Source organism: Calonectris borealis, chromosome 14 (genome assembly GCF_964195595.1).
Source record: "Calonectris borealis chromosome 14, bCalBor7.hap1.2, whole genome shotgun sequence".
Lineage (NCBI taxonomy): Eukaryota > Metazoa > Chordata > Aves > Procellariiformes > Procellariidae > Calonectris > Calonectris borealis.
The window spans coordinates 20,070,760-20,088,363 of record NC_134325.1 but is presented as its reverse complement, the minus strand read 5'-3'; the positions used below and the strand labels follow the sequence as shown (position 1 = coordinate 20,088,363).

The following is a 17,604-nucleotide window of genomic DNA, read 5'->3' as shown; positions in this document are numbered from 1 at the left end:
CAGGAATTACCCATAATGTGATGCAATAAGAACCTTAACCAAAAAGGCTCTTTTGCACCTTTACTGCCTTGATCTATGGCAAGCCTAGGTCACCAGCATTAGGCATTTCCAGGCTTTTCAGAAGAAGCCTAATAATCACAGAGCACAAAAAGCAAAAAAATGCAGCATGCCAGGCTGTTTCCTGCTACAGCTGGTCAGGGCAAGGTAACCCCATTCCCCAGGGACACAGTTCCAATGGCACAGAGAAGGAAACAGTCACGTACAGCGATTGCGTATTCCAGGACATAGCGGAGGTACGCCCAGGTCAAAAGTGACTTTCTAGTGCAATACTGCGACCCATTAAACATCATCAGGTCACTACCGAAACAACAATTTTTTCCTAAGAGGGAGGTAATCCACCTTCCCCACCTTGAGTCATCTCCCCATCATCCTCAGGTAGGGCACCAGTTGTTCCACCTAGTCTCAGAGACAGCCTTCTCCTAATACCTCACTGCCAGGGACAGAGATGATTCTTTCATTAATATTTGTAAAGTGCTTTGCAGATATAAAGCTCTGCCTAAGTGCTAAGTGTTATTACTACCCATCTTCTGCCAACAATTAAAGGCAGAAACGAACTCCTTTTCCCCACTCTATCAACACGTGTCAGCAATCTGCATCAGGAGGTGAGCTAGCCTGCTAGCCTCAGCCTCCCTACACTTCAGCTCCCCTTTCCCCCTCAAAACTACCCAGTTTATTGTGCGTATTCCTGGACACCACCTTTTTAGTGTTTCTTGGGTGTGTGCAGCAATTCAGCCTCACCCTGTGGCCTGTAATAGTGGATGATCTGATGGCACTTACACAGCTGTTCTATATGTGCTCCTGAACCATACAAGCTCTCAGCAAGGGGAACACCACTGCTCTTTGCTGAAGGACCTACAAAGAAAAAAGTAACTTCTTGTTGCTCAGAATGAAAGCATTTTTCTTTTACAAATTACTCTGTAAAAGGGGCTTCTTCCCTCCAATTCAAGACAGTATAGAAAAGGTCACCTTTGGAACCGAAACCACAGGGACAATATTTTACTGCCCATTTAACAAAGCCCCTGCACTTCTGAAGGCCCTGTAATTTGTAAGGAGCAGGGGACACAGTATCCCACACTAAATTGTAGAGTGGGACATCAGCACTCGGACACAAAGTCCAGTTCACTTCTGTGCACCTGAAGTCATTTACATCAATGCACACTGGCTATAAAGTGCTCCCGTTCTGACCTGATGGCATTTGATACCACTCGTGCTCTATTTGTGAGGACCCAGGACAGCACAGCCCTGACCCACACCTGGGGCTTCCAGAAACTACTCAATGAACACAGCTAGAGGCTAGAGATAACAGGAGCTGAGGGATTTGTCATGAGCTAAGCTCCTGGGAAGCACAGCATCCTCCCACAATGAAAATATCGCAGTTAAGGAGGGGAAAGGAGGGCAATAACATCTCTGTGATTATAAGGAAGTTAAAATAGGAATTTCTTTTCCAGTGAGGGAGGACAGGGCTCCAGTGAGACTGATTGATAACTCCGCTAAGCTTTGATATGAAGGTGTTTTGTCAATTAAAGGCCTTCTACAGGTCACAGTATGTTTAACTTTCTAGATAGGTAGTTTCTCTCCTGCTTCCATCATTGGAAAGTCCCTGCCTAGATAGGTCTATAGCAGGCTCCTCCGGGCACCGAGGCTCTGCACAGCAGTGCTCAGGTAGTTTTAGTAGCGACTTGGTCAAGCTTTGCAATATGGTGTTGTGCAGTGGGGAGGTGGATGAGGGAGGGTGGGCAAGGGATGCACGCAGCCTCCCCCAGAATCCGATCCACTTTAAAAGCAGATGACTTGCAATCATACCTGCCCATCCTCTCTCCCCTCAGTTCCCGGAGGGAACAGCACAGGAAGGAGAGAATGAACATGCTTTTTGCTTAGGGAAAGCCTCCCTGTTTGCTTAATAAATACCTTCTGAAAAGCTTAGCAGCTCTGTAAACATACAAGAGATTTCAATACTTAGTAAAAGTTCATCTTTTCCCTGAACTCCCAACGACAGAGGCTGGCACTGATCTGTGATTACTGCATATGGGTGGTGTAAGGACCCAGCGGAGTCCAGGAGAGGCTCCCAGGCTCCGCAGGGGCCTGGCAAATAACACTGGGTGTTGAGAAGCCTGTCAAATTTTTAAGTTGATCCATCCATGCAGCTCTGAGATGAGAATCCTGTCAGTCCTGCAGGAATGTTGCCAGCTCAGAGTGGTCCAGGGAACTAAGAAGTGATGATGATGACATCCAGGAGAACTCTTTCTGGCAAAGGAGGGACATGGCAGAGGGCTTTGGCTCTTCAGAACGGTGTCCTTGCCTCTCAAAAGCAGCCTGGTGGTCACTGAACACAGAAGTACCCAGGGGAGAGAAAACACAGTGCCAGCCCCATTCTTGCTGCGCCTGGCCAGGGGAGGGGAGACTGCATTTGGGGAGAATACAGCCCCAATGGCTTTAAAACAGGAGAGTGTCCTACAAAAGCAATCCCCACGGAAGTGTGACGAATTGGATCTTGGGCCAGATCCGACATGGTAGTGCAATAGGGCCCAAAGTCTCAATCCGCTCATTTCCAAAACCACTGACACAGTACCAAGGGGGTGATCTGGCCTGTCCCCCCTGCTTCTGTCTATCCAGTCCTCGAGCTTCAGAGAATCCACCCCTTCACCCCCGAGGATTCCCTGAAGCAGGGTATCTCACTCCCAAACTCAGCAGGTGCCCTGGGGCAAGGAATCTGCCTCTTAAATGAAACGAGACAGGCTGAGGTAGGGAACTTGCATCTACCTTTAGTGACTCAGACCCTCTTAGTGTAGCAGGCCTCGTGAGGCAACGCTGCTTCTCCCAGCTGCAAGCATGGGACTCGAGCACAATCCATCCTCCAGACACCAGTGTGCGACCACTGTGTCACCCCAGAGGAATGTTTCCAGCTGTCTCCTCCGATCCGAACTGCCCAATGACCACCTCCTCCAAGTATTATCCCAGCACTCAGCCTACGGGATCAGCTCTCAGAGCCGCACCCCTTCACCCTGCACTAGAGGGCCGAAATCATGAGGTCGTCCTGCTTGGCAGGGCTGGTTACATGCCCAGAGGGGGTGGAAGTCCGGATTTTATCAGTGGCCAGGCACTCCTGGCTGCTCACGCCTGTGGGAGTGATGTCCATGAGTTCTCCGGATGAACTAAGGGGGAAAGAGGGTGAGACAGAGATGCCCGACGAAGGATCTGTTGAGCCTGCAAACAACCTCGGGGGCTTTGGGACTAGGTTAGGTTCATATTGTGCCCTCAACAGGATCTCCTGATCACTGACAGACTTGGGCATCTCTGCAAAGTCACTGGAGCTGTCTGACACCATCATGCAGTAGATGTCCTGGAAGGAGCTGCTTTTGCTATCCAAATTAAAGAGGCTGTCTATGAACTCAGCAAACTCCAGCACTTGGGGACTGGGAACATCAGTGAGCCGTCCATTCTGCAGGGACAGCTCCTCACGAGGGGCTAAGGAAACGCGGTCCCCCTCACTGCTGGCCCCCTCCTCGCTGCAGCGTCGCTGGGGGGTAGTGCCACCACTGTTGAGCACATTGTCGGGGGGCTGAGTCTCCTGGGAGTGCTTGGAGAGGCTATCAGCAGCCAGCAGCTCTGTCCGCGAGCTGAGGGAGGGATTCTCCTCAGGGATAACAGGGTCTATATAAAAGCAGTGCGTCTCATCCTTCTCCATGACAGCATGGAGGCTGGGGGAGCCCCGGATGCTCCGAAAACCAGAGGAGCGCCTTGAATCAAAGCTATAGATGGATTCATTGTCCGAGAGGCTCTCCATGGTCGCGAGAGGGGCACGACGGTCCTGCAGCTCCACAGACAGACGTTCCTTTGTATCCAGGAGAAGCAGCTCCACAGGGTCTTTCTGCACAGGAGAAAGTGGCTTTGTCTCATAAAACCCCTCCAAGCTAATTTCAGAATGGGACTTGCTCCTGCAATAAGAAACAGACAACGTGAGGCTGCATCACTCCACAGAACCACAAGCGGCCAGAACCGCCAGAGGAACCAAGTCTTGCGCACAGAGTTCCTCACTGAGAGCACATGGTGTTGCTCTAGATGACACAACTACAAGAGCCATCCACAACTGCAAGAAAACTCTTATTCCTCCGTCCTCCCAGCTGAAAATATTGAGGTACAGTTTCTTCTCTCTGCAAACTCAGGTTCTTACCCTTCTCCCTTTTCTCCTGGCTAAACGTCTTCCCTCTCCAGGGGAAGCATTTTCACTTAGGAAAGTGAAAGGTTCTGCTCCCAGTGAAACTTGCAGCCTCTAACTGAAGCGTCCAAAACTATGGTGCAGTCTCCACACATGCAGACAAACCCCCTCTCACCCAACACACCTGTAGGTGGAGGCGAGAGCTGAAGGACTAGCCTACAGTTAACCTGCTACTTTCTCTTTCTTCTCACACTCTGACCCACTCCAGTGTCATGCCCTCCCCTCCTTCTCCATGCTGGCAATCCCTACTTTACTACCACAAATGTTAGAGCATGGCCCGTGACCAATTCAGCTACCATTTCACGTAGCAGACTTTAAAATAGGTAAAAAAGCAATTTACTCAGCTTAAGACAAGTAAAGATCTTTAGAGAGACTCCAGTCACACTAAGACTTTAAAGGATCAGGCAGACTCCTCCAGAAAGACACCGTGTCAAAGACACAGGGAAGGACGTCCCCACACCAGGCACACACAAAGCCTCGGATTAGCTGCAGCCAAAGCAACAGCCCTAAAGACAAGAACTTAAGGAAATATCTGGGAAAAGAGCCTGAGCTTGGGAGAGGACTGCTGCACCTGCCAAAAGGACATGATGTATAGGGAAAGGCATATAAGTCAGGCCAGTATTTGATCCCTTTGTAACTTCGATAGAGTAATAGTGATCTGAGAACAGGTTTCAAGAACCCCAAAAACAGAGAGTCTGACACAGTAAGCTGGGTCTAACCTTGCATTAAACACATCCAACCTACAACTGTTTCCGCTCTAGCACCTCCCTTAAGCCTCTCTGCCCTCTCCCTCGCTCCTTTCCCTTTCACATCTCAATTCTCCCTCTGCTTTCACTCACCTCAAAAGGAAGCGGCTCCCTGGGTCTGCTCTGGCTATGGCACAGAAACCACTGCTCTTCTCCTTGCTGCTTGACCTAGTTCATCTTCTCAGTCTTAGTGCAGCCTTCGCAAACGTGGGCCAATCCCTGTTCCTGCTGTTTCATCACAGCTGCAGTTCTGTTTCTAAGCTCTCCTTCACTGTCTCTGACCATTCACTCTCTCTGTGACAAACCATTTTCATATTATTTGCTGTCTTATCTTTCCTCTAAATTTAAATCTCACTCATCTTATCTGAAGGATATTCAGCTGTCCATCACTCAGCACAGACCATCTCACCCTGCCTCTCCCCACACACACACAGCTTCTTGTTGGGTCTCTCTACCTGAAATCTCCACAGAAGTCCTTCCTTTGCAAAGAAATAAACCTCTCCCAGCCACAATGCTGTCTTCTGTTTCCACTCACAATTCCCATTTGCTACCTCTGACTACAAACCATCTTCCCTGTTTTGTCTGCAAATTTGCCCTGTAAAATGCAATTCTGTGATGGAAGTCATATGTTCCAACTTTGAAATAAGTCTTTGCCCACATTTTTATATTTACTTTCTTTGCCTCTTGCAAGTCTGTGGTCCTGCAATGCCTCAAATGTTATCTGAAAATCTGCAAGGAGTGTCTCTGCCATTTGCTCCTGGAGGAAAGCTCCTTACATGTATGTAGGAACATACACAAAGAACAAGCTCTTCTCCAAGCCACTCCTTCGTATACCTTCTCGATGTTCCTCCACCTTTTGGCCTTTGCCAGACTACTGATGTCAGTGCTCAGTGATGGTCCAGCTTTCAGAAAACAACCCCTTCAGCGCTCAGAACATGCCTTTTCCCCTCCCCTGCTTTCCACTGGACTGAGCTTCCTGCTCTTGCCCTTCAGAAACAGGACACCAACTGCTCTCCTCTCACCTGTATCCATGTTCCCAGATTGACCTGTTTATAATATTACACAAGTCACATCATAAAGTAGCTTTAAATGCATATCTTCTGGTAAGCTTATGGCTTTCACTGCTTCTCAGCTTTTGAGAATCACCATATAGACTATCTTTGGGCACACAAATCACAGGAAAACAGAAATTTGGCTCCAAGACTGCAAGCTTTGCCTTTACGGTTTCAGGGAAAACCCCATTTATCTGGATAAGGAGAAAAGGAAGTTTCTTCCATACCCTCAACTTCTAGGTTCTCCTGACCTTGCGGCACTCACAGATTCTTGAGCAACACAAAGGATTTTTTCCCCCCAACATGACACAAGACATACTGAAGCTAAGCAGAAGTCCCACAAAAGCAGCCCTTGGATCTATCCTTTCCACAAACATCGATCACAACGCCCCAAGAGAAAATGGACCCACATCTAAATCCCACAATCCTTCAAAGAAATCAAAGACATATCCTTACTTAGTACTGCTGTTCCTTCTGTCCACTGTTATGGCTCCAGTTCCGACCTGCACTGAGGGTCCACTAGGCAAGGGCTGACTCTGGAAGATCAACTCTGGGGTGAGATCCACTTCTGTAGGACTCACCATCACTTTGGCTGCAGAAAGTAAAGCTGTTTTCCCCTTGTTGTAATTCTCCAAGACCTATTCAAGGCAAGCAGACGAACAGCAGTGTTTTACTGGAGATGGCAGCTTTGCTGTTCTCAGCTCAAGACTCTCAAACTGCTGGATTTGCCTCCGTTTCTTACTAATCCCTTCTGCAAGCACAGGGCAAGGTCTTGAGATAAAGGATTATGTCAATGAATTCTGACATACTCCATCCTGTCAGAATGCCCTGCTGAGACTCCAGTGCTGGGGAGGTGGCTGGCAGGATGCTGGCAGGAGCAGCCAGCCTTCAGACCAGCAGGGCAGAGGAGACTTGGCTAAATCTCCATGGTAGAGCCGCATGGTTAGGAACTGCGACTTAGTGGCAGAGACCCATTCTCCAACCATTACACATAAGCTCAGTCCCCCCTCAGACTAACAGAGGGGCTGCAGCCGCAGCGTGGAGGACTTCTGTCACAGCCTGGATTTCACCTGAACTGCAGTCTGTAATGGGCCGCTTCTGAGAGAAGGAAACAAACACCCAACCTCACATTACTAGGACATTAAATTCGGAAAAAGGACCTAGTCTGGGACTCTGGGTATTGGAGATCTGCATTCCATTTCCAGACCTCATTACATTCAACTCTAATAGCCTGTGCATGACTGGCCCAGAGCACAATCTTCTTTCCTCCCTCCCCTCCAAAGTAAACGGTCTTGTGTATTTAAACAGCCAGCACTCCTGGGCCAGGACTACCTATCCTGCGTACATAAAGGCCTGGGACAAGGCACCCATTTTATTAGGGCACCTAACTGCCCCTGGATCCTAATTCTCTGCGTTACCTTGTTGAGCCCTTCCATGACGACATAGGGGAGGTGTTCATGCAACATCGCCGGCGAGATGATCACTTCATTAAACGCCTTATTGTCACCCCAGATAGCAAAGTATGTGGGATCCTCTTGCTCGCAGCAACTGGAAGAGGAGTTGGGATCCAAACAGAAGAGGAAACAGGGAGCAGGGGATGAAAGAGCAGGCCAATATTTTGGCATGCAAAAGAAAGAAACAGCAGGTTGCAGAGACAGAAAAAGCAACAGGAGGAAAAACAGAGGGAGAAGATATTAAAGTACACATGCTACTGCCGTTGCTCCAAAATTCTGCACTAGCCAACAGTGACATGATGATCTTTTTATTCTGACAGCACAGACACAATCACTGTCACCATAAGACAGCGGGGAAAAAAAAAATCACCTCCTTCATAGATGGGTTCCTGTCTTGGGCAGTCTTTTCCATTTTCACCCCACACACGGGCTGGCTTCGCAGCTCTGCGCATACTCACCAGCACTGCTCTGCAGGATGATTGTGCACCACATGGATGATGCGGCCAGGCGGGTAGAGTGGTGTGCTTGCAGACAGGGCGATAGTCAGATCGCTGGGATGGGTCCAGAGCCGATTACTCGTTACTGAATTTTCTTCCGTCTCTTCAGGGAGCTCTGACTTGGGTATGCACTTCGTAGCACCCACAATGATTCGCCACTGTCCAACACAAGAGAAAGGAGGGAGGATATTGAGAAGAGAAAAACATCAAAGATAAACAGAGTCAAATCACAAGACACTATTGGGAGGTTTAAACTGAATACCAGGAAAGAGAAAAACAGGTCTTGTGCCCCGATTCCTTAAATAATAGACCTACAGATAGAGATAACCCTGCCCGGAAAAGTTTTTTCTTCCTTTCCCAATTTTAACCTTAGAAGTGGCAACATCTCATCCTTCCTTTTTTTGCTGGAGGTTTTTGTAGATTTAAGGATCTAGAGCAAGCACCAACTTGTCCACCAACTGATAACTTAATATCTTCCAGGATGAACAAGGTAGATGGAATCTGAATTTTTAATGTACAAAAATAAGCAAAAGACTATATAACACAAACAGACAAAAATTCTGTTTAGACCTTTCTTTATGCACTAAAAGAAATCCTAAAAACGCAAAAATTCACCAAAAAACCCATAAGCCAAACTACAAAAACCACAGAACGCTAACAAGAAAAATCAAGGTAAGCACAGTTTTCTCCTTCTACAGGTCATTTCTATAATATATTACCCCTAAAAATCTTGATGACTTATGTTTTTTCCATCTCATTGTAATGGTAAAGAAGCCTGGGGAGGAACAACTTTCCACATTTCCTATCTCCAAAACATTAACAGACCGCTTATCCTAGAACAGCACCACCCAGACAGCACGCAGCAGTGTCTATAAGCAGACAACTGTTGTACTTCCTAGCCTATTACCATTTGTTACTGGCCAAGAAAAGCTACAGTTGGAACACAGACTTCAAAACAGGCTCAGATGAGAAAATTTCCTGCTCAGTTATTTTAGACCTGTGATGGTGAACTTACAGCACGTGAGCCAGAATCATCACACAGCCTGCAAACAGAGTGCAGCCCTTTGCCCTGACCTCTCTAGCTGCCTTCCAGCTCTTGCCATCACTCCCCTGCTTACCTAAACAGTAGTCACAGTGGACCTGAGGAGACCTGGAAGGCAGGAGAAGTCTGCAGTATTGCTATGTGACACTAAAAGTTTACCATCACTGCTCAGAGACTCACCTTCAGGTGTCTGTTAATCTCTACTCTTACCTTTGGTTTGTTACTTCTTTGAAGAACATCCAGAAGCTGCCGGCGAAATCCCTCCAGCTGTGAGAGACCAATTCTGGAAAAGAGGAAGATGTGTTTACAACAGTTGGGCAGGTAACAGGATGGTAGGGACACACAGCACAGAAGAACAAGAAACTATGCTACAGAAGATGCAACAACGCCATGATGCAGATCGTTTCAGAGGTGGGTTGTGGCATCACCCAGGACCAGTAACCAGGGTTAAGAGGCCACAGGAAACCATCCTGACAATAAGCAAGTACGAAATGTAACAGCAGAATCAGATCAGTGAACACAGATATGAGAGAGGTCAATGAACAGATAAAGAGGGAGATGATGCAATCACAGAAGCAAGTGAGCAAGAAACAAGTATAGGATGACACAGAACAGATAAATTAGAAAGGTGGCACAGAACTGTATGACACCACTAAACAGATTACAGGATGGACAAGATTTTCTCATACAGGTTACCAAAAGGCGTATTCAATACCATGTAGTACTTTCTCTCCACTGAATTCTACATATCTTTTATTGTAGAGACAGAAATGTCACCATTTATCTGAGGTCACACAACAGGGCAGAAGCAAAAGTAAAACCCAGGTTGTCTGGCTCCTAGTCCAATGCCCTGGTCAGCAGAACATGTCCCAGGTGACGATGAGAGGTGAGAAATACCAAGACAAAGAAATGAGGGAGCTGGTTCAGAGATGTGAGATGATATGGAATAGGTATTCAGGGATAAAATGAGATGACAGCACATCTAGTTCAGTGCAGAGCATAAAGAGGTCCGAGATAACACAGGCAACCAGGAAGATGGCATTGACATGTCAGATACCATAATGAGTATAATTACAGAGACAGGATATTCACCCTTTCATACAGGCAGCTGAGAGACAGGGAGGGAAATGCCTACAAAAAGGTGTGTGAAACACGAATATAGGTGTCCAGGTAAAAGACGCAGCAATACAGGTAACTAGGAAGACAAGTAAGAAGCATACGAGGACAGGTAAATGAGGAAACTGGAAACAGATATGATCTAGGTGTTTCTGATAGGAAACAGGAGACTTTGGTATAGAACAGCAGATACTCGTGAAGAAATTCAGACACTTCTCAACTTGCCTGGGCACTAGATCTTTGCCAAGCACGACTGCAGTCACAAACTCTTTTGAATACTCCATGGCATCCTCACTGGAAGAGAAACAGGACCAAGAAGAAGCAAACAGTGTTCCACTAGCAACAAACTGCACTTCATTCCCAATTTGCCACTGGTGTCAGAGAGGTTACCAAACAGTGAACCAGGGTCATAAAAACCACAACCCAAGCTGTTCAAGCAGCACCCTGATAAAGAAAAGCCTGATATTCACATCCCATGCCCCAAGTAACATTACTGTGTATACAGCTCTGAATATAATTGGAAAAGGAAGTGTTCCAACTCAATGCCTCATAGTCGTTTTCCAATGGTTTGGAAACAGCCAGGACAGCAGAAAGGAAGAACATATTCCATGCTCCTGAAACTACTTTACAAAGACACTGTAGAACTAAGATGGCCACTTTCTGCAGCAACCTGAGTACCAAGATAAGAAGGAATTAAGGTTTCCACTCTATAAGCTAGTTCTACAATCAGCTATCTTCCTAGACACCTTCTTCTGAAAAGTTACCACAGGCACAGGCTGCATCATTCACCTAGAGATGATCCTGGGCATGACACACGGTGTAACAAAAGTGTGGCAGTCAGAGGCACCTCCTTGAACTCTGAAACAGTTGAGGTAATACAGCACAGCTCGGTCCGAGCTATCAAGGGACCTCAGGAGTGGAAGCTCTGAGCAGAAAGCTACAAAATTCTCATGAAATATTCTACAGAGCAACTCCTCTATAGCTGCGGAAGACCAGGGATTACTATCATAACAAGGCATGCCAATATCCAGATTCATTAGCAGGATGGTTTAAAACCCTTGGCTGCTCCTGGAGCATGATGCAGTAACTATCACAAGAAGCTTCTGATAATCCATAGCTGCTTTCAAGTGCCCCCATGATGTCTGTCACTACTAAAAAGACCTTATCTCACTTCTCAGCAATCAAGTGGGCTGTTTTTGTTTGGCTGCCACGTAAATAACATGACCAGAAGCTCTGTTCCAATTTACAGTGGGAGGAATTCACCATACCTCTCTTCAGAGATTTGAGGCAGCTACCCTAGATTGCCCCTATACCCGAGGGAGAGAAACAGGCACCCAAGAAGCACAATCCCTCTGACCTATTTTAGGCACCCATTTTAGAATGGCAGAACTCACACCCCACAGGTGCCAATTTCTTTGTCAGCTGCAAAAGGAGTCCAAACTAGATCAACTGATGCAAGCATCTACAGTCGGTCAAATATCTCCCTTACTGTACATCTATTCACAGCAGATGGGGAAAGGACACACTGGCACCGCGCAGAGAATAAGGAAATTGCACCTTGTCCACTCAACTTGCATTTTCCACTAGTCAGGGTGAACTTAGAGCTACAGCCACAGACAACTAAGTCATAAACCAGAATATCTGGGAGAGTGGCCACCTGCCATCATAACCTAAGTTCCAAACTATAACACAGAGCAAAGGCTGCCAACAACCTATAAACTGCCTCTCCTATAAACTGCCTCTCCATTCTTCTGCACGCTTCTCAGGACAGAGACTTGTTTTACTGCTCCTCAGAGCATCACAAACAGGATCTGATCCAGCCACAACTACACACCCCCTCTCTCTCACCAGTCCTCCTGCCCCAACACCTACCTCAGCAGCCCACCTGGGGGAGAATAGGCAAAGCACTTCAGTGATGGGTACTGCGGACGCAAGAGGAAGGACAGGATGGCAGCTGTGCCAGCCCCTAGGGAATGACCAACCACAATCAGGCCATAGTGTTTTGTTCCTCTCCCCTGAAAACAAAAAAAAAACCAAAACAAGAAATTGAGGTCAGAATGAAAGGTAAGTCCACAACCCCCCAAAATCTGTCCCTTTCCCCAGCTGAGAGTCTCTCCTATACACAAGCACTCCAGACACCAGCTAACCAGCTCCTCCACCAATGGGAACTAGTGAGGGCATGTTAGATTTTGAAACAGAAGCAGAGTTCTGGTTTACACAGAGTTTAGTCTAAGTCACAGTGGCAGTCCCAGCACACTCCTGCCCTGCAATGTTACTTGTTCTGAAGGGATGCTAGAATTCATTCTCTTCTGGTATTCTCTCCTACATCTCCATCAGTCAGTGTTTGACCTACTGGGTCTTCCCTAAAAGAAAAAGGCAGGAAGAAAAAGGAAATGTACACAAGCTGTTTGAGTTATTTAGGATTTGATATGAGCCTTTTGCTCCTCCTCAAATATGGCAGCCTTCTGATAATATCTGAGTCCAAGCTCACACATTTGAGGTCTCCTTGGTTCTACAAATTACTTGCTTTCATTAATTCCACCAGTTGTGCAGGCTGAAAAACAAAAATCCTAACTAGCAGTTTGAACAGCAGTCTTCTAAGTCTAGATGCTCTCAACAGCTGGCCACTGCTCAAGTAATTCAGAGACAAAACTGTTCTCCAACGTTTTATACTGTTCTTGTTATTCAGAGGCTAGAGTGCTAGGCATGGCTTAGAAGCCACAAGTTCACTAAGACAATGTTTGAAAAGTTTGTCCTGTTTTTCTGCAGAGTTCTGCCAGTGCCGTGTAGGCTTTACATAGGGAGAGAGAATCCAGCATCCGACTCTCCACGGGCCCAGGTCACCACAGTGGTGGCTATACTTGGATTTCTGTGTAAGATGAGAAAACACACATAGAATACAAGACGAGGCCACAAGAATGAAAGATCTATCTTTGTGTCATTTTCCTTCTCAAGACCACCTCTGAGCTGCCATCGTGCCTGTTGCAGTCAGCGAGGTGAATGCTGGGGGAGATTTAAGACTTTATACATCTCGCTTGTTATACTTTTTCCCTGAATATCTGTTGCTGGCAACTGTCAGAAACAATGTACTGGGCTAGGTGAACCTTTGGTAGGACCTGGGATGGCATTTATGTTCTGGCCAAAGCACTTTTTCAGATATTCTTCAGAGTTCAGCTTCAGACAGTATTTTATTTTCTACACACAAGCCAGTTGCTCCATCTCATATAAATCAAGCTCTCTCCATCCTCGTGGGTCAGGTCCAGCTAGTTACACTATTATTCATCAATTAGAAGCTGGATCCACTATACATAAAGCCAGCTTCAAACAGAACAGAATATGATACTTATTATCACACACAGGAGACAACCAAAGTATAGAGCTTCGAACCTCACCGAATCCTTACCAGTCAGGCAGCAATTGAGCTCTATAGGACACCAGGAAAAATTCCTCATGAGTAACAGCTCACTTAACAAGACCAATTTTCACCTTCTGGGCAGAGAGGAATAAAGCACCACATAAAGAAGTCAGATGCCTATGTACCTCTCCCTACATCTACCAAACATCACAAGGCAGACACTTCAGCGCTGACTGGTATGACACTCCAGTTTGAGGGAACCATCGAGGCTTTTATCCCTCTTTTCTTTCTCCCTTGACGTACTGCTAATTTCCCCATGGGTACTGCTCAGGCCAAGGCACTCTTTGGGCATGAGAAAGGGACAGCTGTCTGACAGCAGGGAAGCAGGCAGTTCAGAAGTTCCCTCCCCAACGGGGACAGACTGTGCTATTACTGACATATAAACTAAGGTAAGCTGCATCCCAACATCTCTCTTGGGTTATCCAATAGCTCTCTATCACACGAAATGTGCACACACAGACAGTCAGCATGGCATCCCGTTGCTGTCTCCAAAGAGAATCTCCATAGAGATGGGATTTTAGTTCCTGTTGATTTGTTTTTAATGTTCCCTGTCCTGCGTTGCCACCAAATGGGACTTCCTGCCTTAGCTTTGCCTGAGAAAAAAATAATCAGGAGCTCTGCAGTATTGGTGGTTTCAAAATAAAAAAGCCTTGGGGGAATGAGTAACTAGTTGCCTGGCTGGCAATCCAGAGGGATAGGAATTGAAGGAAGATTTGAGAAATTAGTACAACAGATTCAGGGACATGGAGATTTCCCTAAAACCAGTGTTTTAGGGAAATCTCATCTTCTGTATAGCCTGCAAGGATAAAAGAAAACTAATACTCACTAAGTCTCGTCCAAAAGCTTGGGAAAGCACCATTTCTTGCTCCAATTTCTTCTTGATGTACTCGGCAGATAGGACCATTCCCTGAGGGAAACATGAAGACAGAACAGGATGTAAATGGTTGCATATCAGCCCTGATCTAAACACCTAGCAGCCACCATACTGCCCCGAATGCTGTGTAAGCTCTCGAGTGCACACAGCATGCGTCAGGGTTGAGGAAGAATACTGACTCCACCCCACATTCAGGAATAGACTTCACCAGGCACACGTCTTGGCTCACTGATTACCAGGAGCCACAAGCTGTTTAGAAGTAATGACAGTTTTTAAATTAAGATAATACTCAAAGGCCCTATTCCTGGGCTCACGGTGCAAAGTCTAGGAAAAAACCAACCAACACAAAACAACCCACTTAAACACAAGGTTGTGTATCTCGTAGTTCAGCAGACACTGGGACTTGCAGTAGAACGGAGAAACAAACTTTGATTTTCTGCACATCAGTGCCTTAACTGCAAAACTGTACTCTTCCATTTAAATCTGTTAATAAAAGCATGAACTAGCCTAACAAGTTCACAGGGAAAATAATGCAAACACCAAGACACTACTGGAGGGAAAAAGTGGCAGCACTATCTGTATAAGAAGAGTTATTGATGACTGGAGAAGGCAGCAACTCTTAAGGGGATTCAGCTGTCAAAGGACATTAATCTCAAATTATTAAAGGTTTTTATTCACTAGAAGCTAAGAACTGCTGGAAGATGGGAAACAAGCCGATAGTCTGGTTCTAAACATTTATCCTCTCTGCTGATGGCTGCATCTGAAGAGTGTTTCTCCCTCTGTGTAATAATTACAAATGCAGTTGATAAACAAGCAACTAGAATTTGGTCTGTTGCATAAATTCTTGGTTATGCCTTTCCTACAGTTTAATTCAGTAGTAAGCAAGCCTGAACCACAAAGGCTGAAAAACAGTGATGTAGACCAGGGTGAACACGGGTAAACAGAAATCAGCTACTTCTAAGTTGGTGATTACAAACCTCAAATAATTCACACTGCCTGGGTTGGCCAAAAACCAGGGAAAATCATCTCCTCTGCTATTTTCCATTACACCCCTACCTGAAAACAGTTTAAGTACAAAGTGAACATTATTGAGCACTGTTTAATCTCAGAGACGTAAAAGCATTCATGGCCCTCTCAAAAAGCAAACAAATGTGGAATTTTCAAAGTCCTCAATATCAAACACACCATCAAAACCAATTTGACTACTGAAGAGAAAGAGCGGAACACAGGTGATTCTGCTGAGCCTGTAAATGGGACATCTGTAATGCTACCATCATTATCAAAAAGCAGATGCCATGGTATTTCATGCCTGTGTTCAGATCTCTCAGCAGCTAGCCTGCTTCTGCTGCATTCAGAAGTCTCCATTTCCACCTCTAATGAGAAGTGAACGTCAGACTACTTATATAAATTTCTAAGATGAATTTAGGATTCTATTTTTGAAAAGCATGACCTAAATCCATGGTGATATTACTAATGGGCTGTTAGTCAGCCTTATAGCTATATTTTTGATAATTACAGTATATTCTAATATAGACAGTGATTTTAATATTATGGAATGAGACTTTTATCACTGCAAAGTTACATTTAGACTTCCCATTAAAGTGGACATAGTTTCATAAGTTTCAAAGGAATAAAACTATCTGGGCTTCATTTTCAAACCTCACATGTAAATAACCAAACAGATTGGAGATCTAAGGAAAGTGAAATGGAAATATCCTGTATTGCTTTGCAGTCTGAAGGCATGAAACCACTCTGCAATATTTGAATTGTGTGTGTGAAAACCCAAAAAGGGGGTCTATTTGGTAGCAAAAAGAGCCTGAAAGTTATTGCTATTACTAACCGTTCTATCAAACTGGTGAGAGCTGTTATCATGGCCAAGCTTTCAGGGCTTCCTTCTGGCAGCTACTTCTTGCCATCCCGGCTAGCTCAACACCATGAAATAAACCTCCATAACCATCATCATTTTAGCAGTTTTGTTCTATACTGGTTCAACAGAATTCAGTATGGATTCACACCCTTGACTTACGATTATTTTTAAATTAACTATTATAAAATCAGTGGATTTTATTTCAAAAATATTGAAGCTAGATTTTTTTTTTGCAGTTAATTTCCCCTCCGAAATGTGACAATCCCTTTTTTTTTGGCATGCTAACCCATAAGCCTTAGTTACAGCTATAATTTTTGACCCAAAATAGCTCAGAGACCTAATATATATTTTAACTGTGGCATTCACAGCAACCGAAGCAATCAAACACTTTCAGCTGTGGTACCGGTGGAGTGATAAGAAGGCTCATGTAAACATCAAGAGTTTTAATTTGTAGGATGTCTGATCAACACTGCATGAAGCAGTGACAGGCGGGCTCTGCAGGTGGAGATAATAGGCCATGCCAGCCTGCTGGGTGTGCAGGACAGAATCAGCAAGAAAAATAAGAGAAAGCAAACAACTTACAGGAAGCTCCAGAACAGCCAAGTACTTTTCTCCATAATTAAATGTAAGTGTTAGCAAGACACTTCATTTATTTTTGTATTAAAGTTGACTTCTGGACATTAAAAATGCATTAAGACAGACATTTTTAAATTCTATTATCTCCATTAGTTTCCCTCAGGAGTCAACAGTACATTATTGTCTGAAGATTAATATTGATAATAATTTAAGATAAAGCTATATTTCTGTACTAGTAACAATCAAAAAAGAAATAACACAAAGGCCAAATAAAAACTCAATATAGAACAAAGAGAACAATCTGATAATGTTTCATATAAGTCACTGGCACATGAATATTTTCACACAAAGATCAAAAGAAAAGCCAACTTCTGCAAGGATCTATTACTAGCTTTTCTGCACATTAAAAATAGAACAAATTCCCCTTGCTTCCCTTTGGTTTCCTTTTACCTTTCTTTCTTTGTATGAACTGTTAATCACACTGATTGAGCAAAGTCATTTTGAGCTAAATGAACTAGTACAAAAACAAGTGACATTATCATTGACTGTAGACAATGCTTCAGAAGCGTTACACAAATAGTGAAGATTCACATAAGCTAAATATCAGTTTGTGACAAAATACTACCTCATTTATCTATCTTTCCGTAACATGTCCTATGTAATTGCCAGGTTGATTAATTTTCTCATTT

At 45.0% G+C, this 17,604-nt stretch overlaps 2 protein-coding genes across 28 annotated transcripts in view; both read right to left on the bottom strand.

Annotated features, from left to right (window-relative positions):
• MYRF (myelin regulatory factor) overlaps positions 1-884 on the bottom strand; it is an 84,781-nt gene extending 83,897 nt beyond the window's left edge. Inside the window, exon 1 of one of the 2 annotated variants that reach the window (XM_075163480.1) lies at positions 799-884. The gene's annotated coding sequence lies outside the window, so the exon portion shown is untranslated. Of the gene's footprint in view, positions 1-408; positions 492-798 lie in introns of those variants that run through there. The other variant, XM_075163479.1, reaches the window with a different exon arrangement.
• Positions 823-17,604, bottom strand: part of DAGLA (diacylglycerol lipase alpha) — a 78,562-nt gene continuing 61,780 nt past the window's right edge. For 24 of the 26 annotated variants that reach the window (XM_075163493.1, XM_075163497.1, XM_075163508.1 and 21 more), the window contains 8 exons: positions 14,425-14,505; positions 12,056-12,198; positions 10,409-10,477; positions 9,278-9,350; positions 7,987-8,183; positions 7,493-7,622; positions 6,531-6,712; positions 1,787-3,995 (listed from right to left, as the gene is read on the bottom strand). In XM_075163493.1, coding sequence (XP_075019594.1) covers positions 3,068-3,995; positions 6,531-6,712; positions 7,493-7,622; positions 7,987-8,183; positions 9,278-9,350; positions 10,409-10,477; positions 12,056-12,198; positions 14,425-14,505 — 1,803 coding nt within the window. In that variant the 3' untranslated portion in view covers positions 1,787-3,067. Of the gene's footprint in view, positions 913-1,786; positions 3,996-5,116; positions 5,317-6,530; positions 6,713-7,492; positions 7,623-7,986; positions 8,184-9,277; positions 9,351-10,408; positions 10,478-12,055; positions 12,199-14,424; positions 14,506-17,604 lie in introns of those variants that run through there. The other 2 variants (XR_012675818.1, XM_075163515.1) reach the window with 2 other exon arrangements.